The 23,446-nt window shown below is 42.2% G+C and overlaps 1 protein-coding gene and 2 pseudogenes across 1 annotated transcript; all 3 read left to right on the top strand.

Moving 5' to 3' along the window:
- Positions 1-331: 331 nt before the first annotated feature.
- ERMAP (erythroblast membrane associated protein (Scianna blood group)) lies at positions 332-22,711 on the top strand. Its single transcript, XM_027108877.1, has 10 exons — positions 332-522; positions 14,065-14,154; positions 14,888-15,004; positions 15,860-15,892; positions 16,976-17,008; positions 18,812-18,832; positions 19,640-19,660; positions 19,753-19,779; positions 19,887-19,913; positions 21,111-22,711. The coding sequence occupies exons 2-10, from the start codon at positions 14,070-14,072 to the stop codon at positions 21,833-21,835; spliced, it is 1,089 nt and encodes a 362-aa protein (XP_026964678.1). The 5' UTR covers positions 332-522; positions 14,065-14,069; the 3' UTR covers positions 21,836-22,711.
- Positions 5,276-5,936, top strand: LOC113621721 (peroxiredoxin-1 pseudogene; annotated as a pseudogene).
- Positions 7,217-8,066, top strand: LOC113621722 (SH3 domain-binding glutamic acid-rich-like protein pseudogene; annotated as a pseudogene).
- Positions 22,712-23,446: the final 735 nt, after the last annotated feature.

Below are 23,446 nucleotides of genomic sequence, written 5' to 3'. Positions count from 1 at the left end.
GGGTGCAGTTGGAGATAAAGGTAGTGAGTTAAAGAAGGTGGCTAATTGGTGGGTGTCTTTGAAACCAATCTTCAGTTTTACTCTGATTTGGAAAGTAAAGAGGAGCAAGCTTTTAAGAAAGGGTGTGATAGGATCACAATGTATCAAAAGCAGTCACTATGCAGTTGGCTTGGACGGGAGAAGGAGCTGAGGTGCAGAAGTCCCTTAGCCCGGCAGCACTGGGAGGCTTCCCTGCTTTTAGGGAGCTTCCTCTTTGCTCTGTTCCTTTATCAGGGCAGACAGGCAGGGTGTGGCTTGTTGGTGTATAGGAACAGCTGGAAGGGAGTCTGTCAGGCAGATGGAGCCCCTGGCTGAGGGCTTCAGGCATTAGAATAAAAGATGAACTTTTCTCGGGCCCACCTTCGGAGTCCTTCCTGATGTTCCTGCCTGATGCCTCATCTCCCTGAACGGGCAGAGGGATGTTCCCAGCTTGGAGACTCCAGCTCAGCCGGTGAGGGACAAAGGGCCCCTAATTCCAAAGTGGTGAGTCCTCCTCCCTCTCCCCTCTCTTCGTTCTTTTTAGTCCTTTGATTTTCTCAGGATCCTCAGGTCTGTTGGAGAAACTATCCCCTTTCTTCATACTCACAAGAACATTTTAGGGGATGAAATGGAGTGACAGGAAATGAGGAGCGCAAAAGGGGACAAGTGACAAGGGGACTGGATGGGTTTTGTCAAAAGACTCCTTTAGATATTATCGTCATCATTAAGTATGACAGCTGTCACTTATTTAGCCCTTACTCTTAGCCAGGTCCTGGCCGTGTGCTTTCAGACAGAACAGCTGTAGATTTGCTGGGTCTTCTTAAGCTGCTTGGAGTTATCAAGGGAACTTCCATTGCATGTTTTTTTTTTTTTTAGAAAGAAACACTTTTTAAAAAAATTAATTAATTTTTGGTTGCATTGAGTCTTCGTTGCTGCGTGCGGGCTTTCTCTAGTTGAGATGAGTGGGGGCTTCTCTTAGTGGCAGAGCATGGGCTCTAGGTGCACGGGCTTCAGTAGTTGTGGCATGTGGGCTCAGTAGTTGCGGTGCACGGGCTTAGTTGCTCTGCGGCAAGTGGGATCTTCCCGGACCAGGGATTGAAACTATGTCCCCTGCATTGGCAGGTGGGTTCTTTTTTTTCCTGCTTTTTAAAAAAAATTTTTAATTTTATTTATTTATTTATACAGCAGGTTCTTATTAGTTACACATTTTATACATATTAGTGTATACATGTCAATCCCAATCTCCCCTCCACCGCCACTTTCCCCCCTTGGTGTCTATACATTTGTTCTCTACATCTGTGTCTCTATTTCTGCCAGGCAGGTGGATTCTTAACCACTGCGCCACCAGGGAAGTCCTCACTGCATGTTTTTTTCTGCTTTAGAAGTTTTTGAAATTAAACTGTTTCAAATTTAAATGTAAATGACTTCCTGTGGGGAAAAATATTTCCAACATATGTAGTAGAAAAAAAATTTGTTACTATATGAAGAATTTTACAAAACATTAAAGAGACAAATGCTCAAATAGAAAAATGGACAAAGTAGAGACAGGTAATTGACAAAGTCCAAATGACAAAGGAATAATCAAAGAAATACAAATTAAGATGAAACACAATTAATTATTTTTAGAGAGATATTGTTACTCATTAAAATAATAAAGATGTAAAACAAAAAAACCCAGTTTTGTTACTCATTAAAATGACAAAGGGACTCCACTGGTGGCACAGTAGTTAAGAATCCGCCTGCCAGTGTAGGGGACATGGGTTCAAGCCCTGGTCTGGGAAGATCCCACATGCTGCGGAGCAACTAAGCCCGTGTGCCACAACTACTGAGCCTGCGCTCTAGAGCCTGCGAGCCACAAATACTGAAGCCCCCCTGCCTAGAGCCCATGCTCCGCGACAAGAGAAGCCGGTACAATGAGAAGCCCGTGCACCGTAACGAAGAGTAGCCCCCGCTCACCGCAACTAGAGAAAGCCCGTGTGCAGCAATGAAGACCCAACACAGCCATAAATAAATAAATAAATAAATAAATAAAATGACAAAGATGTTAAAAAAAAACCCAGTGGTGGCAAGGTTGTGGAGAAACAAACAATTTCATACACTTTGGTAAATTGATATGACCTCTCTGGAGGGCGATTTGGCAATGCAAATTAAAAGTCTCACCATTTTAAAGATGGGAAACTCAAGGCCTAAGAGTTTAAGTGACTTTCTTAAAGTTACAAAGTCACACAATTAGGAACCAAGCCAAGTCTAGAACTAAGCCTTATAACTTGGCCCTCAATCCACTATCAATTGTAGTGATAAAGCTTATAATAGCAATGCATTGGGAAAAAACCTGAATATTCTACAATATGGAATTAGTTTTTAAATTCTTGCATATTCATGATGGAACACTGAAATCATTAAAAGAATATTTGATGGCATGGGAAAACTACATAATATAGTTCTTGGTGAAAATGTTGGGTATTAAAAAATATATATACAGTATAGTCCTACTTTAAAAAAAAGTTATATACATACACAGAAAAAATATTTGAAAAACCATATTGTCTTCAGGTGGAGGAATTACAGGTGATTTCAAACATTTTTGTCCTTTTTTTCTTGTAATTTCCAGATTTTCTATAATAGCTAGGATAAAAAAAAGCAATAAATTTTATTTGATAAAAATTTTAAAACAACTGAAATGCCATAGGGCTATGCTGAAGGTGACTTGGAGCTGGCTGACCGTGGGTGCCTGTCAGGGCAGGGAGTGTCCATCCCAGAGGGCAACGAGAGGGGCTCCAGAGCCTGAGGGAATTTGAAGCCAAAGACTAGGGCAGTTCAGATGGCCAAAAAGCACATGAAAATATGCGCAACGTCACTAATTATTAGAGAAATGCCAATCAAAATTACAGTGAAGTATCAGCTCACACAGGTCAGAATGGCCATCATCAAGATATCTACAAACAATAAATGCTGGAGAGGGTGTGGAGAAAAGGGAATCCTCCTGCGCTCTTGGTGGGAATGTAAATTGGTGCAGTATGGAGGTTCCTTAAGAAACTAAAAATAGAACTACCATATGACCCAGCAATCCCACTATTGGGCATATGTCTGGAGAAAACCCTAATTCAAAAAGACACATGCATGACAATGTTCGTTGCAGCACTATTTCCAATAGCCAAGACATGGAAGCAACCTAAACATCCATCGACACAGGAATGGATAAAGAAGATGTGGTACACATATACAATGGAATATTACTCAGCCATAAAAAGAACAAAATAATGCCATTTGCAGCAACATGGATGGACCTAGAGATTATCATACTAAGTAAGTCAGACAGAGAAGACAAATATCATATGATATCACTTACATGTAGAATCTAAGAAGTGATACAAATGAACTTATTTACAAAACAGAAATACAGACACAGAAAGCAAACTTATGGTCACCAAAGGGGATAGAGAGGGGGTAGGGAGAGATAAATTAGGAGTTTGAGATTAACATATACACACTTCTGTATATAAAACAGATAACTAATAAGGGCCTACTGTATAGCATAGGGAACTCTACTCAATACTTTGTAATGGCCTATATGGGGAAATAATCTAAAAGAGAGTGGATATATGTATGTGTATAACTGATTCATTTTGCTGTACACCTGAAACTAATACAACATTGTAAATCAACTATACTCCAATAAAAATTTTAAAAAAAAGACTAGGAGAGGTAGTGAGAAGACAGGGCTTTTAGTTCCTTGAAGTAGGATGGATACAAGAAAAAAATCAAAATCTTATATATAGCAATGAAAAAATATATATTTATATATAACAATTTTGGGACCTAATGTCCTACAGGTGACTTACAGCAAAGGTGGCATCTAGACCGCTGATGATGGAAAACTCTCACTCACCATCTGTTCACCCTTTTATTTTTTCAGTCTTTTTCTTCCACCCTGTTTCTCCTCTACCATCTTTTAGTTTCCTCTCCTGTTCTTTGGTTTCTTCTCCCTGCCTGGCTTGGAAACTTCCATTGAATACCATGGTTCTCCTTCACTGTTGCTCTGCCCATGGAAGGCACTCTCAGAAATAGAATCTGACTAATCCTCCTCTTAACTCAGTAATTTTGTAATCTGAAGCATCAAGTTTCCAAATTAGGTTATTTCTAGTGGAGAACTGAAAGTTAGACAAACACTCTTGAAATGTTATTTTTCCTTTCCATGAAGCAGAATTATAGCATATTGGAGCTGGAAAGGAATTTAAAGCTTCAACTTGTCAAAATTCTTTAATTAATAAATTTCAGTTTTGCTAAATTTAGTTACATGTTGCACATTTGTTCATCAATATATTACACTTTATCAGTAAGTTAGGAAATAGAGATGAGAAAAAATTGCCCATATTTCCAACCACCTTAATTATTAACAACTATTCATATTTTATAGGACTTACTTTTAGTTCCTTTCCTACACACTCTTTAATGTAGTTATAATCATTGTAAATGTATTATTTTGTATTTTGCTTTTAACACATCATTAGCTTTCATTTGAAATATAGGTTTGATGAACCATAATTTACTTAGTCATTGCCTTATCGATGTACCTATAGATGGTCCAGTTTCTCACTATTATACAAATACTACTGACATCATGTAAACTTTTGTATTTCAGATTCTTTCCTTAGAGTAGATTTCCAGACTATTTCTCACTGGATCAAAAGGCAAATACATTTCCTTACTTCTTGTTGTTTCCCAATTTACAATGAACTCAGCAAATGTAAATGAATCTCTCAATTTAAAGATGGAAAATCAGGACCTAAGAGTTTAAGTGACTTGCTCCAAGTTACAAAGTCACACAGATAGTAGAGACCAAGCCAAGACTAAAACCAAGCCATCTGACTCCAGTCCTCAATTCAGTAGGGATGTAAGCCTTTCTTTACCTTTTTGTTTTATATAGCCTTAGATTTTTGGGAATGTTGCCACTAGCTTACTCTCTGCTCTTCTCGGATGAGATTATGAGGAAGGAAATTCACACCTTTAATAAAAAAGCTAAGATCTCATATCACGTTAGTCACACTCTACCCAACAACAGCAAAATACACATGAAACATTTACCAAAATAGACTATATGCTAGCACACAAAGCAAGTCAATAAATTTAAAAGGATTCAAGTCATACTAAGTATGTTTTCTGGTCACAGCAGAATTAAATTAGAAATCAATAACAGAGGCCTGTCTTCTTCCTGACTGGTCCTGGCGGTTTCTGTCTGAGAACTGCTGATAGCAATATGTTTTCAGGACATGCCAAAATTGGGCACCTTGCCCCCCAGTTCAAAGCAACATCTATTATGCCAGATGGTCAGTTAAAAGATATCAGCCTATCTGACTACAAAGGAAAATGTGTTGGGTTATTCTTTTACCCTCTTGATTTCACTTTGTGTGCCCCAGAAAGGTGATAGGGCAGATGGATTTAAGAAACTCAACTGCCAAGTGATGGGTGCTTCTGTGGCTTTTCACTTCTGTTATCTGGCATGGATCAACACACCCAAGAAACAAGGAGGACTGGGACCCACGAACATTGTCTTGATATCAGACCCCCAGCGCAACATTGCTCAGAACTATGGGTATTAAAGGCCTACAAAAGCATCTCATTCGGGGGCCTTTTTACTATTGATGATAAAGGTATCCTTTGACAGATCACCATAAATGACTTTCCTGTCTGCCACTCTGTGGATGAGACACTGAGACTAGTTCAGGCCTTCCAGTTAACTGACAAACATGGGGAAGTGTGCCCAGGTGGCTGGAAGCCTGGCTGTGATACCATTAAGCCTGATGTCCAGAAGAGCAAAGAATATTTCTCTAAGCAGAAGTGAGCGCTGGGCCATTTTAGGGCCAGGCTGCAGTAGGTGGCCATGAGAACAAAACCTCTTTTGTACTATTGTCATGCTTAAAATATAAGACCTTACACTCAGCCCAGATGTGGTGTGGGGACAGGACAGGCCTTTCCTGCAGGTGTTGGGGAGGCCACCCTTTCTTCCTCTGGGGGGAATGGTCTGAGCTATATTATGGGGCAGGCCAACTGATGTGTACAGTAGTAGGGTATCACTTTTGATCTTTTGTAGTTTCTATTAAACTTGAACTGAGGAAAAAAAAGAAATCAATAACAGAAAGTAATCTTGAAAATTTTCAAATATTTGGAAACTAGATAACATATTTCTAAATAATCCATAGGTCAAAGAAGAAATTTAAAGGGAAATTAGAACATATTTTGAATGTAATGAAAATGAAAACCACTACATATCAAAATTTCCGGATGTCACTAACGTAATACCTACGGAGAAATTTATGACGAAGCAACTAATGACTACACTAGAAAAGAGGACAAATAAAGTCATCTGTATTATACTAAATGACAGTATTAGGAAAGAAGACCACAAATCAACAACCTAAGCAACAACGAAAAGAACAAATTAAACCCAAAGTAAGCAGAAGAAAGGAAGTAATAAAGATCTGAGCAAAAACAAATACAATAGGAAACAGAAAAACATTAGAAAAAATCAATGAAACCAAAAGCTGGTTCTTTGAGGTCAATAAAATTGATAAACCTCTAGTCAGACTGATCAAGAAAAAAGAGACACGAATTACCATTATCAAGAAGGAGAGAGGTGACATTACTACAGATTCTATATATAGTAAAAGAATAATAAGGAAATATTATGAACATACTTATGCCAGTTAATTAAACAAATTCCTTGAAAGAACTCAAACTACCAAAAATCACTCAAGAAGAAATAGATGACCTGAATTACCCTATACTTATTAAAGAAATTGAATGTGCCTTTACAAACCTTCTCATAAAGAAAACTCCAGGCCCAGGTGCTTTCCTGATGATTTCCATCAAACATTTGAGGAAGAAATAATATTAATGCTGTACAAACTCTTCCAGAAAATTGAAGAGGAGGGCATACTTCTTATTTCATTCTTTGTGACCAGCATTACCCTAATTACCAAAGTTAGAAAAGGATATTACAAAAGAAGTACCCATATCCCTCATGGACATAGAGGCAAAAATTCTTAAAATTAAAAAAAAATTTATCCAAAGATATATAAAAAGGACACTTCCTCATGACTGACTGGAGTTTACCCCTAGAATGCCAGGTTGGTATAATATTCAAAAAAATCAACCAATGTCATTTACTATATTAACAAACTAAAATTAAAAATCATACGTAAAAAATAGGCCCTTCGGCCATTTGCAGGACTCGGCTACAACTGTTGTTCCCAGGATAGTGATCCGTATGTACATTGCACCTTCCTCTGGCTCCACGGTGATTAAGAAGAAACAGCAAAATGCGCTTGATTTCTTAGAAGCTAACAAAATAGGATTTGAAGAAAAAGATATTGCAGCCAGTGAAGACAACTGGAAGTGGATGAGAGAAAATGTTCCTGAAAAGTCGACCAGCCAAAGGGTACCCCCTGCCGCCTGAGATTTTCAATGAAAGTCAGTACCATGGGGACTAAGATGTCTTCTTTGAAGCCAGAGAAAATAATGCAGTGTTTGCCTTTTTTAGGTTTAACAGCCCCACCTGGTTCAAAGAAAGCAGAAGCGCAGGCGAAGCAGCAGCCATGAACCTTAAACATTTTGCCTTAAGAATCCTGAAAAAAGAGTCTCCAAAATTATCTTGGCTTCAAAAGAAATAGCCTTGATGTTGAAATAATAGATTAGTTGGTGTTTTCACATGCAAACAATCAAAATGAATACATAATTAAAATGTGAACGTTATGATTAGAAGAGTGGGAGATGAACATAAAATTTTAAGTAGATGTCATGGAATAGTATTGTTGTCTGCTGACATTTTATGTACTTCAGTGATTTTGAAAAGCAAACGCCTGTTCCCTTTTTTGGTATTATTATTGCAGCTTAAGTATATCTGTAGCTCTACACTGTGTAATTTTGAAAGGAGGGTGAGAAAGAAAGAATCTGTCTCTTGTTGCCAAATTGCCTCATTAGTTTTAGTGAACAAAAATATGTACCTTTCTGATGTGAAATCGTTGTGATTAAAAAGTAGTTGCAAATGATGTTTATGATATTTCAGACATTATAATTTCCTATAGTAATTATAACATTCCTATTCTTTTGAAGTTGAAACTTCTATGTACTGAACCACAGGTTTTCTAAGCTTCTAAATGTAGCCTTTCATTGCATATTTCAGTGGTCAGAACAGATGACCTCACATACACACACACACACACACGCAAAGTTGTATTCAGTTTCTGGATTAACTACACAGCTATGATGCAATCACGTTACTAATTTGCTTGCCCAGTGAAATATGCTTATGAATGTTATGGAAGTGGGATGGCAGATAAGTTTAAAATGGCACCCTTTTGCAAAGAGCTCAGACTTTTAATGAACTATTTTAAAATGGGTTGGAACTGGGAATTCCCTGGCAGTCCAGCAGTTAGGACTCCACGCTTCCACTCCAGGGGCACAGGTTCGATCCCTGGTCAGGGAACTAAGATCTCGTGAGCCGTGTGGCATGGCCAAAAAAGAAATAGGTTGGAACTCATTTTTCCCCTTTTAAAACAACTTGTGATCACGAATGCCATTATCTCTCAGATATTTGACCTTTTTGTTTCAGCTTAGGCATATATTGTGTGAGTACGTTAATCTAAGCAGAGAGAATCTTTTCTATGCCTCTATTCTAGCAAATAGCAGATAAAAGGATAATAATAATCCTTTTATATTTAATAATAATATAATTTCATTATAATGTAATATTATTAAATATTATTTTATTTAATAATAATCAGATAAAAGGATCCATTTTAAAACTGTTAATTTTGAAAACTTCTAAGAAGCCAAAACATTATGGCCTAAATCACCCAGAAGACATATATATTGTATTTTAGTTCCATGTTAACTTTTTATCGATACTTTAGTTCCACAGTACTAAAAGCAAACACCTTTTACTTTAAAGTACTTTATCATATCATTTGATGTTTGCAAGTCTGTGCTCTTTGACAAAATCAACATATAATGAAGACATGGCTTTGTTTACTGAGATTCAAACTTGATGCAATCTTTAAAATAAACTCAGTACTTTCAGAAACGTAAAAAAAAACATATGTATAAAATAAATTAGCTACAAGTATATATAGTACAACAAGGCAATATAGCCAATATTTTAGAATAACTATAAATGGAATATAACCTTTAAAATTTTTGAATCACTATGTTGTACAACTGAAACTTATATAATATTGTACATCGACTATACTTCAATAAAAAAAGGGGAAAATTGTGTGATCATCTCAATACATACAGACATATCAGTTGATAAAGTTAACATCCATTCTTGATAAAAACTCTCAGGAAACTAGAAATAGAAGGGAATTTCCTAACTTGATAAAAGGTATCTATGAAAACCTTATGGCTATCATTATACCTAATGGTGAAAAAGGAATGTTTTCCCTAGGATCAGGAACAAGGCAAGGAGCCAAGGCAACAAGGCAAAAGATAAGGAAATAAAAGACATTCAGAATAAAAAGGAAGAAGTAAGACTGTCTTTACTCATAGGTGATGTGATCTTCTATACAGAAAATCCTATGTAATCTACAGAAATGCTAGCATTAGTGAATGAGTTTAACAAGGTCAGGGATATAAGACAAAATATACAAAACTCAATTGTATTTTTATATGTTAGTAATGAAAAATCAGAAATTAAAATTAATAACTTAATACTATTTATAATAACATCAAAATATTAAATACTTATGAATAAAGCTGACAAAAGATGTGCAAGATCTATATGCTGAAAACTATAAAATACTGCTGAAAGAAATTAAAGAAGACCTAAATTAGTAGAGAGATCAACTGTTCATTGGCCAGAACACTCAATATTGTTAAGATATCAATGGTCCCCAATTTGTGTCATGTACATTGAACTTTAGGAAGTGAAATGATGCTTTATATTTATTAGGGGAGCTTTCTTCATAAAGGAATTTCATGATAACCACACTGAGAAGGAAGGAAGTGATTTGCACATTTTGTAACTCATGACACAAGGCTGTGCATTCATTCATTCACTCATCTATTTATCCATGTTTTACATTCTACCTACTTCCAGAAAGGATCCCGTCAGTTTGCTTGCATGATACCCTGATTTGTGCAAGATTGCCTTGTTCTGAGTGTAAAATGAGGACAGTAATACCTATTTTTCGGGGTTGTTGTCAATAGCAAAGATAATATATGTAGAGTACCTACAGGTGCAATAAATTGGAGCCATTATGGATACAGAACAATATTAATAACTCAAAAATATATTTATGATTTAGTATTAATTCAATCTTACAGTAACACAATGTTGATTGTTATAATATTGATATATTATAATATAAGTTAACTGAGGACATGATGCAAGAAGGCCATCCTGGCCAACCAGATGAGAAGAATAGATCTGGAGATCAGTATGGTGACCAGATAGAGGGTTATTACAACCATGTAAGAAAATAGGAAATGAAAGATTTGGCAGCACTTAATTTCCCACTCAAAGCTCTGAGAAGAGATACTGTAAAGCAACTGTGGCTGTGGCTTCTGATTTTGGACCTCGGGAGGCACTTCCTGCTGTGCTTCTTTGCCTCCTGGACTGTGTGTGCCTTTGCCCAAAGTGGACTCTGTTTCTTCTCCTCTTTCTCCTTCCCTTCCTGGTCATCCTCCTCCTGATTCTTTCAATATATTTGTTTCCTGATAATCACAGTTATACATGTTCAAGGTAGAAAATTTAGAAAATACACAGCAAAAACCATAAAGCTCACCTTCATTCCCCTCTCCCACCCTCAGAAATAACCACTGCTTAATATCTACATTTTTGCCTTTTTTCTAAGCATATTCTGCCTAAATTGTATCATCCTATGCTTCGTTTTAAAAATGTATTGTTTGGGATATAGTGAAAATTTCCCAGTGCTATTAAAGATTGTTCTATCATGTGATTATGAAATACTGCATAGTATTTCATTGCAAGAATGTACCATAAATAATCATTCCCATTTTAGTGGACTTTTAGGTTGTCTTCAATTTTTTTCTTTTTGTAAATAACTTTGTGATGAGCATCCGCACCATCAAATCCTCATGCACATCTTTATTTATTTCTGTAGTAATCTTTTCTGGAGGTGAAATTACTGGATTAAAACTTTTGCCTAGGGCCTCCCTGGTGGCTCAGTGGTTGAGAGTCCGCCTGCCGATGCAGGGGTTCGTGCCCCTGTCTGGGAAGATCCCACATGCCGTGGAGCGGCTAAAAAACTTTTGCCTACATGTAAACCTTTTGATACTTATTGCTAAATTTTCCTTGTGAAAGTAGTTTAGCAATGGACAAGGGAGTCAGTTTGCCCACATGTGTGCTGACTCTGGGTATTTTTCCCCCTGATATTTGATAATTTGAAGGAAGACAAAGCATATCTAACTGTGGTCTTAATCTGCATTTCTCTAATGACTGGAGAGTGAAAGTCCTGTATCTGGTGTCATCCTTTCTAGCTCTCCTCCCGAAGCTACCTCACCTGCCCTCATTACTCAGAGTGACAATTGGATGGAAGGACTTCATTTGCTTTTCTTAAAAAATAGAAATATATATTACATTTATTTGTATTTTAACAACCCACATTGTCAGTTTTTAATTATTCCTCATTTATTTCCAACTTTTTTTTTTTTTTAATTTTTGGCTGTGTTGGGTCTTCGTTGCTACGTGCGGGCTTTCTATACTGGTGGCGAGTAGGGCTGGGGAGGGCTACTCTTCCTGAAGCGCACGGACTTCTCATTGCAGTGGCTTCTCTTGTCGCAGAGCACAGGCTCTAGGTGCGTGGGTTTCAGTAGTTGTGGCGTGTGGGCTCAGTAGTTGTGGCTCGCAGGCTCTAGAGTACAGGCTCAGTAGTTGTGGTGCATGGGCTTAGTTGCTCCGCGGCATGTGGGATCTTCCCACGGCTCGAACTTGTGTCCCCTGCATTGGCAGGTGGATTCTTAACCACTGCACCACCAGGGAAGCCCTGCTTTTTTATTCTTAGTATCTGGTGCAGACCATTGCACCACATGTTTTCTATGAATGCTCACTATAGCCCTATCTACGAGGTGGGTACTATTATTAACTCCACTTCATCTGTGAATGAGAGGAGACTTGGAGTAAATTAGTCTGTCCAAGGTCACACCAGGGAGGTGATGGCAGAACCAGGGCTTGAACCCAGGCTGACTCTAGAGCCCATCCTCTTAATCACTTAATGAACTATCTGAATCTAGGAAGATGGGGCCCTGGGGGTCTCCTTTTATTAAATTTCAGGCAGCCCTTGTTCAGTTTGCAGCTCCACATCACTCTGGGCGTGGTTGTGTTTCCAGGTTGTGTTTCAAAAATACCTTCTCATTGAGGGTTTGGGGATTGGGGTAATTCCAGGACATCCAGGGCCCTGCCTACTTCCACCTTCAACCTTAATTGATAAGGTAGAGAGCCTTTCTCATTTACCTAACTTGTCTTGTTCACTTTCTAAGTAGCTGGTAACCTGCAGGAAAGTGGGTGGGATGGAGGCAAAACAAACAAACAAACAAACAACAACAACAAAACCATCCTAACCGTATTCCTAACCTTACAATGTCCTAGCGTTATGTTGCCATTTGCAACATCAGGGGATTGGGGGGGTGTTATATGCATGCATCATGATTTTAAAACAACGAACAAAGAAAACAACCCTAAAGCAGTGTGCTGCTCGCTGTGAGAAAAACAGAACTGGAAATGTGTTCAAAGCTTGAGTCCATCCTCAGTTTCCCCATCTTGCTTTGACTGCCCCACCTCCTCCAAGCCCCACTTCTCCATCTTCCAAGACCTGCAGAGATCTGGCCTTATGACTTCCATAAAACTCTCCTCTATTTTTTTTTTTTTTTTGTCAGTGCCACGCGGCTCGTGGGATCTTAGTTCCCTGACCAGGGATTGAACCCAGCCCCTCTGCAGTGAAAGTGCTAAGTCCTAACCACTGGACTGCCAGGGAATTCCCAAAACCCTCTTCTTTGGAAAGGATTTGAAGTCTTGGAGAGAATGTAAGAGACAGTTTCTCTCTTCCTCGAGTATTTGCATTTGAACTTCAACCCCAGGGGTGGCATGAAAGATTTGTTTCCTGCTCAAGGAATTTCAGACAGTAGCAAGTAGGAGGGGAAAGAGTCGTACAGGAGGGAATCCTTTAGGGTCTCCCTGTGCTTAGTGCACACAGTGACTCACACCTCCCAGGGACGATCGTCCTCTTTTAGTTTAGTAATAATAACAATAGGCATATGTGGCAAGTGCTCTACATGCATCATGTCCTTGAACCCTCACATTTGCCTGTGAAGAAGTTTCCCCTTTATACATTAAGAACTGAAGACCCACAGATGTCTACTTTCCCAGGGACACAGAACTAGTACACGGGTGGAGCTAAGACTTGAACCCAGGTCTTTCTAACTGCAGACCCTGAACTTGTAGGATTAGTGCCTTCATAATGAAATGCAGGAACTTCACTGCCCTGGTTTCTTGTTTCTCAATAGTCAAACTTGAAAAGCTGTCAGGGAAGAGCTCCAGGCTACATTGTGGGTCCACGATTGGCTTGCAATAGGCACTTCCCAAGCCTGACCTGGGACACTAAATGCAAAAAGAAGCCAGTCCTCCCGTGTTTACCTGGCTAGCTCTGGGTATAGGTTCTCATTCTTCTAGACTCCTCCCTGTGCCTTCTAAGTCACACTCAGAGTGTCACCCTGCAGTGCTCACTCATGGCATTTATAGACTTAACCATGATGCCAGCCTCTGTGTTGAGCACTTACCTCCTTCAATCTTCACAATGATTCTGCCAGGAGGCACAGTTATTATACCCATTTCAAAGATGGAGAAACTGAGTCCCAGAAACTCAGGCCACATGGAGGTAAGCAGCAGAGCTGGGATTCAATACCTGGCCTGTGACTCCAGAGTGTACCCAATGCAGCCTCCATCACTGCCCTACCTCCTGGGTGGTACCCTTTCTCCCATCAAGCTCGCCAACTCTTTCTGATGCCTCCCTGTGTCTGTCCTCCTAGTTTGGATGAAGATGGCAAGTTCCTCAGGCTCCTGGCTCTCCAGATGCTTCATCACACTCGTCTTCCTCCAGTTGCCTTTGCGTGTGTCAGGTGAGAGTTTCCGTACCTCTTTCCCTGCCTGCGACATCTGACAAAGGGGTTCCAAGAATAAGGAGGCCTGGCCCAAGGCCTTGTTTCTTCTCGGGTGCATGTTCCAGAGGGCAGGCCGGGCTTGGCGAGCCTCAGTCTCTCTCCGGGGGTCACGCAGTGCTGAGCAAGAACTCACATCCAGCTTAGGCTCTTCGCCACTTGTCCTAGAGCCTCTCCTGCTGTTCTTTTCTTCGCTCGTTCTTCCTTCCGTCCTTCTTTCTCTCCTGTCTAGACGTTCGGCTTGCTGCTGTAACACCATAGAAATAGTTTTGCCCCTGCTAATAGGGCTCGGGCAAAGAGTTCGCTGACTGCTGTTCTATCTCAGAGTGAGGATTTGAAGGGGGAGCAGGTGGGTGCTCATGAGAAGACTATAGCGGTTCCTGAGGAAGCACCTCCAGTTCTCCAAAGTCTCGGGCAGGATGAGATTGTGGTTGAGATGCTGAGTTTGAATCAATGTCTTCAGGCGGGACCATTGAAACCAATCCTGAGAGATAAACATCTCACTTTAAAGTCATTCCTGGGTCATCTGGGGTTTGAGTCGCTGAGAGAAGCAGAGAGCCTCACCAACTTGGCTGGAGGTCTCTCGCAAGGTGATGGAGGCAGTTGGGATGTGCCTGAGTCACCTGCCATTCGAGGTGGGGCCCTTGCCACGGAGAAGCTCTCAGAGGGTGGTCACAGGTGGTTTCTGTTTCAGCCCCATCTCCAGGGAGGTTCTCCTCATCAGCAGTGGCTCTTGCTGTGATCCTGCCTGTCCTGGGGATTTTCATCATGGTGGGCATTTACATCATCTGGAAGCAAAGAAGGTCAAAAGGTAACTAAGTGGTAAGGGAGCCCAGGCTGGCAGGAATTGGTACTGCAGCCTCTCTAGGAAAAGGCTGGGAGGAAGCAGACAGAGACTTAACAGTTATCCATAGGTTGTCTGGGAGAAAACTGGTAGAGCTGTGTTCTGGGGACCCACATTGAAGAGAGGATCAAAGAAAGTGCAGAAATCTCCTGGGCAGAGCTGTGAATTAATTAGAAGACTGGCATGATGCCAGTCTTCTAATTAATTAAGAAATCCAGGGCTTCCCTGGTGGCGCAGCGGTTGAGAATCTGCCTGCTAATGCGGGAGACACGGGTTCGAGCCCTGGTCTGGGAAGATCCCACATGCCGCGGAGCAACTAGGCCCGTGAGCCACAACTACTGAGTCTGCGTGTCTGGAGCCTGTGCTCCGCAACAAGAGAGGCTGCGATAGTGAGAGGCCCAGGCACCGCGATGAAGAGTGGCCCCCGCTTGCCACAGCTAGAGAAAGCCCTCGCACAGAAACGAAGACCCAACCCAGCAAAAAAAAAAAAAAAATTAATTAATTAATAAACTCCTACCCCCAACATCTTAAAAAAAAAAAAAAAGAAATCCAATCATATCCATTAGATAAAACCCTCATTAATATGGTTGCATTTCATGGCTCGCAGGGTTGCCAAGGACCTTGAAAATCACATGACTGAACACTCCTTTCCCTGTCTGATGGTTTGAAGACCCTCTAGTCCTTTCTAATGGTCACACACCCACAGCGACAAGGAGCAAAGTCCTGCTCAGGCAGCTTGTGGTCCCTTGGACAGCTCTGCCTGTTAGAAAAGGCCCTTCCTTAAGCCGAGCTTACATCTCTCTCTCTCTCTCTCCCTTCCAGAGAGGCTTCTCTATGAACACGCAATGGAGGTAGGTGAGTGTCCTGGATTGGGCAGGTATGTTTCTCTGTTTTGTTCATTTTTGTGTCCCCAGGGCCCACTAATATAAATTCCGGACCTGAAGATCCCAGCATCTGCTGGGTGGTGACGGTGGTGATGGTGTCAAAACCTGTTGTTCCCAGTTTCCGCTGACTCTACCTTGTAATAGCTTGCCTTCCAGTATGTTCTGCTGACTCTACCTTGTAATAGCTTGCCTTCCAGTATGTTCCGCTGACTCTACCTTGTAATAGCTCGCCTTCCAGTATGTTTGGTGATTTTGTCTCTGAGCTCATGGCTTGATTTTATCCTGGGGGAGTCGTGTAGGTCTAAGGTAGGGGACCCAACAAATAACTGATAATTCTCTGCTAAGCAGTGCAGACTATACCAGATGCTGGGGACACAACAGTGAGTGAAAGCGGACACGGTCTTTGCCTTCTTGGAACTTCTGTCTAGTCAGGGAGGTATACGTGCATTAAATAATTACACAAATAAATGTGTACAGAAGCCACAAAAGGAAGTTCTGAAGGCTGCGAAGATGGTGACTGGGTGGAACCAACCAAACTTCAGGGATGTCAGAGGAGTTTCCAGATGATGTTCCCAGTGATGTTTGATCTGGAAGACGGACAGGCATGGGGGAAGAGGGAATAGGAAATCACCCACAGCAGAACAGCTTGAGAAAGAAACATGGTGCAAAAGTGAGGGGAAAGGTGGCAGAAGGTGCTGCTGCAGAGTTAGGCGGGGACCAGCATGTGAGGCCTCGCAGATCCCATGAAGGGTTTTCGTCTTTCTCCTTGGAGCTGTGGAGAAGCTGCGAATGGGCTATCCTGACCAGAATTGTGCTTCCAGAAAGCTCTCTCTGGCTGCTCTGCTGAGAGGAGACCAGAGGGAGCGAAACAGAATTTGGGGGCAATTTGGGCCGCTCTTTCTGGCATCCAAATGAGAGAGATGAGGGCCTGGATCAGGGAGGTGGAGGTGGAGATAGAGGAGGACAGGTTCAAGAGCCCATAAACTCAATAGGAAGCAGGGACCCTCAAGGTAATGTCACAGAATCTCATTTTCTTTTACTTTCCTTCCTCTAGAAAATCTTCTCTCAGACCATGCAAAAGAAAAAGGTAATTATATATATAGGATAAGGGGTAAGGAACAAATAACATTTGTTCTCCTACATAAATGCTGGTGGTTGTTATACATACAATATATATGTGGTGTACGTGTATACACACACACACACACCCACACACACACCCCACACATATATTCTCTGTTAATACCATTGGAATTTATTTTTTAATATCAAGGGGTTATAGGGTTGGTAGCAGTGGCCAAAGGGATGCCTGGGGTCAAAATTCATAGGGTCCTTCATTGGCTTTCCCACCAATAACCTAAAAAGAAGATTCACATACTATTTTAACATATATTAAAATGGTATTATAGGAGGATCCATACAATCTTTGCATTGAGAGAGGTGGTGTGATACAGTGGGAGGGGCATAGGCTCTGGAGTCAGCAGCACCTGGCTCAGACCTGCCACTTGCTGGCTGGGTTAAGTCGCTTTACTACTCTGAGCTTTGGTTTCCTCATCTGTAAAATGGGGATAATAGATCTCTTCACCCGATTATTTTCAGGATTAAAAGAGACAACTTAAAAAAAACCCCACACAACTCCTACTACAGTGCCTGAAACCTTTCCCTTATTGCCATTTTGTCTTCATTAATTGAATGTTTGCTCTGGGCCACTGAGGGTAAAAGACAGACATCCCAGGTACAAAAAGCAGGTGGGGCTCTGCCCTCTGAAAGTCTAGCTGGGAAGACAAGTCACTGGCTCAGAAATGGCTCCACCTGCAGTGATTTCGGCATCTCCTCCCTTCCCCCCCTCACACCTGCTCCAGACTAGTTAAAGCATAGGGGTACACACCTCAGGGACACAATGACCGTCGTGTCCTAGAAGGGAAGGAACAGTGTGGTGTAGTGGGGAAGGCCTCCAACTAGGAATCAGAGGGACTTGGGTTTGAATTCTGCCTCCTTGGCCACTTACCAGCTGGATAATCTGGATAAATTTCCATGTCCCTCTGAGCCTCAGACCACCAGTCTGTAAAATGGGAATAATAATTATATGCACCTCATATTGTTGAGCAGATTCAGGGCCTACATCATAAAAACAGGACACACTAAATGGAGGCTGTTGGTAGTGGGAATGGTAAAAATAAACCGTTACCTTGTTAGGGACCATATCATATTCAGCTTCACTGCCCCAATGCCCAACACCTAACATATGCCCAGCCCTTAGCACAGGGCCTGGCAGTGAACTCAAATGTATAATTTCAACTCTGTGGCAGGACCAGTGCTAAGGGGAAAATGTGGGCAGATGACCCTTCCAGAGAGGCTGCAAGTACTCCCCCAAAGCACAGAAGCATATGCACATGTCCCAGACCTTCTGGGGTCTCCAAATTTGTGTTTCTCCACAGTACTTCAGCGGGGTGGGGGGAGGTTAGTGTAGAGAATAACAGCCCACATCAGTAACTCGATGGTAGGCCTTCAGCTAGTTTTACACCATAGATATTATAAACAGTTATAAAAGGGAGGCAAGGCATACACTCATGGACACTCGGTTACAAACATATTGGAAACACTCATATGAACAGCGGAAATGAAACCAGACAGACAAAAGGAAGGGAAGAGGAACCAAAGTCAGGGTAGTCCAAGTCATCTGGAAAGTGGCACCAGCACCGGTGAATTCCCCAGTCTGCCCTTAGGGGGATGTGACTGTATTGGGGGCTGATAGGATTGTGATCATTCTTTCAGCCAGGGGTGGGGTTTGGGGGCTGGGGGGCATAGGGGTGGAGTGATGAGACTTCCTGGGCCCTGGGGATAAAGCGACAGGATCTGCTCACTCGCGCCTCTTTCTCTGTTTTTTTAGGACGTCTCTATAAAGCCCTCAGTAAGTTCTGCTCCTCTTCCGTGCCACAAACCTCCTTCTGCTGACATCTTTGCTTTATGATGAGACTCTCAGATTCACCTCCTGGGGCAGAAGAGAGGGGGCAAGGCAAGGATACTTCAAGCATGAGGGTGGGAATTTCCTGGCTCCCTAAAGCCTCTTTTTCCTCAAATATTCTGTGCTCCTCTTTCCTGCACAGTTGTTATGTAGTCACTAAATGGGAAATGTTTTAGCAAGAAGAGAGATACCCTCCATAGGCGAAGACATCTGGGAGACACTTCTATCACTCAGGCATGACGTTGCCTTCGGTGGGATCCAAGGTAGATGGATCCTCATTCAACCGAATATGTGGAACAGTGCTTCTCCACCTGTTCATGTATGAGACCCTCTTCATAACAACAACAACCCCAAATCCTCAGACACGTGATATGTCTATTTGATTTTACATTGAGAAAACACGCATAAGCAAATCTAATGGAAATTAGTAATAGTTTTAAATGAACTTATATTTTATTCTTCTCCCACAACATCTACATACGTTTATGTTGCCATCACTCACATGTGTGAGATGTGTTGTTGATTCAATCTGCAAGTCAGGTTTGGCTCCCATAGGGACTCACTGACCCTCTGCAGTATCTCTGGGGACCCCAGGACCATGGCTGGGAGCCATTGCTGTTGGAAACACTGTCATGGGGAAAGTTCAGGGTATTGCTAGTGGGGATCTGCTCTGGGAATGCGGTTGGGATGGGACTGGAGCATCACAGGCATGTACAAGCCCTCATTCTGATTTGTCAAATTGTTATTCTTTAGAGAAACTCCGGCATGAACTGAGTAAGTTCCCCTGTTCTTATAACTTCTATACCAACTTATGTTGATTCTATGTTTCCAGTGAAAGCTCACTCCCCTTGTTTCTTCTTTTGTAGAGTTAAAGAGAGCTGCAGCAAACTCAGGTGAGGTGCACTCTCCCTGTCCCCCCACTCTACCTTCCCCCACTCCAACTGCACCAGGAGGTCTCCATTTCTCCATTACTTTAACAATCCCTTTTTCTGTCTTTTAGGCTGGAGAAGGGCCCGGCTACACTTTGGTAAGTTGCACCAGTTTAATGGAGCCACATTTCAGAGCCCATTGCTCTGTTCCTTTGGAGGGCAGACTGTAATTAAAAAAAAAATTAAGTCAAATCTGTTTATCTGCTTATCAAATTTTAAAAATCTTTAATTCAGAAAGTCTCCCTTCTTTTAGAACACTGGTAAATAATTGGTTTACTCTTCTTATGGGTTTTCTATGATTTTTGAGATTTTTCTTAAGTTCATTGGTTACTTGTATTTTATCTTTATGGCTTGTCTGCGCCTGTCCTATTCTGGCTACTTTTCGACTTGTGGGGACTTTTTCTATATTAACTCTTGTCCTATTTTTCACAAAATATTTTTCTGAGTTTTTCATTTGCATGTTAATTTCCTCATTGTATTTTTTTTTTTTTTGGATGCATGAGTGTTTTATTTTTCTGCAGCCTCAGTAGTTGTAGCACACAGGCTCAGTAGTTGTGGCTTGTGGGCTCTAGAGCGCAGGCTCAGTAGTTGTGGCCCACGGGCTTAGCTGCTCCGCGGCATGTGGGATCTTCCTGGACCGGGGATCCAACCATGCCCCCTGCATTGGCAGGCAGATTCTTAACCACTGTGCCACCAGGGAAGTCTCCCTATATTACCATGTTAAAATGATAATTATAAGCAATAATTTTAGCTAAGAAAATGAGCATCACACACTCACTGTGTGAACAAGGCACTATCTCATGCATTAGCTCATCAGATCTGCACAACAGCTTCTCCAGCATATTATTCAGTGGTGCTATTATTCCTTCTTTACAGATGAAGAAACTAAGGTTTTGAGGTGAATAACAAGCCCAGGGTCACATAACTAGCTTGTGGCAGAGCTGGGACTCAAAACATGCTATCTAGCTACAGGGTCTAACATCAAAGCCCGTTTATTATCATGCATTAGATTCCTTTGGACCAGCAAAGACAAAGGCATATTTCCTAAGGATTAAGGCAGCTTCACAGATGGGTGAGAAACATTTCCTCTTTTACTTGGTAGACCACCAGCAGATCTAGGAGACTGGAAGACAGTTTTCTTTAGTTCCAGGACATGTGAAGGTGAGGGCACCATAAACTAAAATGGGCCGATGACAGTGGTTGCAGACCTAGGGATGATTATTCCCTCCAAAGCTACTCAAAGATCCCTTGAGACCTAGCCGTCTCAAACCTCACATCTCTGTGACTCTCTGCAGTGACTGTGACCCTGGACCCAGACACAGCGCATCCCAAACTCATCCTGTCTGAGGACCGCAGGTGTGTGAAGCTTGGAGACACAAGGCAGCCTGTGCCCAACAACCCCCAGCGATTTGACTTCGTCGTCAGTGTCCTGGGCTCTGAGTACTTCATAGCTGGCTGTCACTACTGGGAGGTGTCTGTGGCAGACAAGAGCAAATGGGCCCTGGGGGTGTGTAGTGAGTCGGTGAGCAGGAAGGGGAAGGTCACCGCCTCGCCCGCCAATGGACACTGGCTCCTGCGACAGAATCGCAAGAATGAGTACGAGGCCCTAACATCCCCGCAGACCTCCTTCTGCCTGAAAGAGCCCCCGCGGTGTGTGGGGATTTTTCTGGACTATGAAGCAGGAGTCATTTCCTTCTACAACGTGACCAACCAGTCCCACATCTTTACTTTCACCCACAGTTTCTCTGGCCCCCTTCGCCCTTTCTTTGAACCTTGCCTTCATGATGGAGGGAAAAACATGGCACCTCTAATCATCTGTTCTAAACTCCAAAAACCGGAAGAATCAACTGTCCCCAAGCCAGAAGAAAAAGGTCTTGCTAATGGAGACGTGGCCCTGCAGGTGGACCCTCTTCTGCTCCCCGCTCAGGCACAAGAGCTCCTCCCACTCACAGATATGATCCTGTCCTGGCCCTCTGACATTGGCCCAGCCCTGCAGGGGCTCAAGGTTCCTTCTTTTTAGGGATGAGCCTCATCACCTTCTCCCCAGATGCTCCAGCCCAGTGCCCTGGATTTCAGTCTCTTGGCCTAACCACCTGATTCTGGACCGTCTCTCCTCCTTTCCCCCAGGCCCCTTTGTGGTTTCTCTTGTACCAACTTTCTCCCAGGGCTCAGTTCTAAACCGTGTCTTCCTTCTGGGGACTTGAAGTTTACATTGCCCTGGAAGAATTCTTGAAAACCAAATGATGGGAATTCCCTGGCGGTCCAGTGGTTAGGACTCCGTGCTTTCACTGCTGAGGGCCCAGGTTCAATCCCTGGTTGGGGAACTAAGATCCCGCAAGCCGTGTGGTATGAGCAAAAAAAAAAAAAAAAACCCAAAAAGATGGGAGGAAAACCAAATGAACAATCAGATTAGGTTTAGGTGGTGGTGTTGAATGTGTGTCACTGAGATACAGGGGCTCTTTACTCGAGGGGCTGTTTAAAAGCACTTCATCCTGCCTCATCCTGCACTCAGGCTTGTAGTCATGAAGTTATGATGACCAGTGACTTCTTACTTATCCTGTCAAGAACTGCTTTTCTCCTTTTCTCTGTTCAGGCCTCTAGCCCCCATAGCCAGCTTTTTAAAAGTAAACATGTTTTGGATCACACACTCTTCCTTCTTTCTTCTGGAATATAGGGCAGAAGGCAAGGGGAATTAAAAAAAAAAAAAGCCACCCTTTTCTATTTCCTTGATCCTGTTTACAGCACAGTTTGGTGACATTCAGTGCTAATGTACATGTTTTCAAAGCTAACTTGGTGATAACCAGGTATGGGGACTTTAAACGTGGTAGCCGTAATCCTGAAAAACCTCAGGAGGAAGCTGGGAGGTATGGCTTCAAACAGAGCAGCTCAGCTGTGTCTGGCCTTGAAAAGGCAGCAGTGGGTTAGGCCATCTGTTGCACTGGCCTTTTTGAATCCCCTCTGGGATTCAGAGAGGCCCAGCTAGAAAAAGTGGCAGTTTTAACCACCAGCGCAGAAGCTTTTGTTCTATAAGACCATAATATTGGAAAACTTGACTATTTGTGGAGCAAACAGCCTCTTAGATCAGAGAGTATTGATCTCACATAGGAAGTTGGTAGATCAGGTGTGAGGATAAAATAATGAACTTGCTTTTTTGGTGTGGGTTTCAGAAAGAACCCTAATCACTCTCAAGTCACACCACATATGTGATCTGACCTCTCTGTGGTGATGTTGGCTATCAGTTTGCAGATGGGTGCACAGTTCTGCCCAACAGAAAGTGGCTCTATGTGTCTGTCAGAAGTTCTCTTAGTGCATGTATTAGGGTTCTCCAGAGAAACAGAATATGTATTTTATTTTATTTTTTTTGCGGTACGCGGGCCCCTCACTGTTGTGGCCTCTCCCGTTGTGGAGCACAGGCTCCGGACGCGCAGGCTCAGCAGCCATGGCTCACGGGCCCAGCCGCTCCGCGGCATGTGGGATCTTCCTGGACTGGGGCACGAACCCGTGTCCCCTGAATCGGCAGGCGGGCTCTCAACCACTGCGCCACCAGGGAAGCCCCAGAATATATATTTTATATGTGTGTATACAGACGCACACACACGCACACACATACACACACACAGCAGGAAGAATA

The sequence above is a fragment of the Aethalodelphis obliquidens genome, unplaced genomic scaffold (genome assembly GCF_003676395.1).
Source record: "Aethalodelphis obliquidens isolate GAN/ISIS:26980383/991018 unplaced genomic scaffold, ASM367639v1 scaffold9, whole genome shotgun sequence".
Lineage (NCBI taxonomy): Eukaryota > Metazoa > Chordata > Mammalia > Artiodactyla > Delphinidae > Aethalodelphis > Aethalodelphis obliquidens.
The sequence above is the reverse complement of the archived record's forward strand: the minus strand, read 5'-3'. Positions and strand labels throughout refer to the sequence as shown.

What these genes read in the sequence shown, in the direction of transcription:
- ERMAP (XM_027108877.1), top strand. Translation starts at nt 14,070, where the DNA reads ATGAAGATGGCAAGTTCCTCAGGCTCCTGGCTCTCCAGATGCTTCATC. An exon ending in TGAACACGCAATGGAGGTAG is followed by an intron (nt 15,893 to 16,975) that starts GTGAGTGTCCTG and finishes TCCTTCCTCTAG; the next exon opens with AAAATCTTCTCTCAGACCAT. An exon ending in AAGGGCCCGGCTACACTTTG is followed by an intron (nt 19,914 to 21,110) that starts GTAAGTTGCACC and finishes GACTCTCTGCAG; the next exon opens with TGACTGTGACCCTGGACCCA.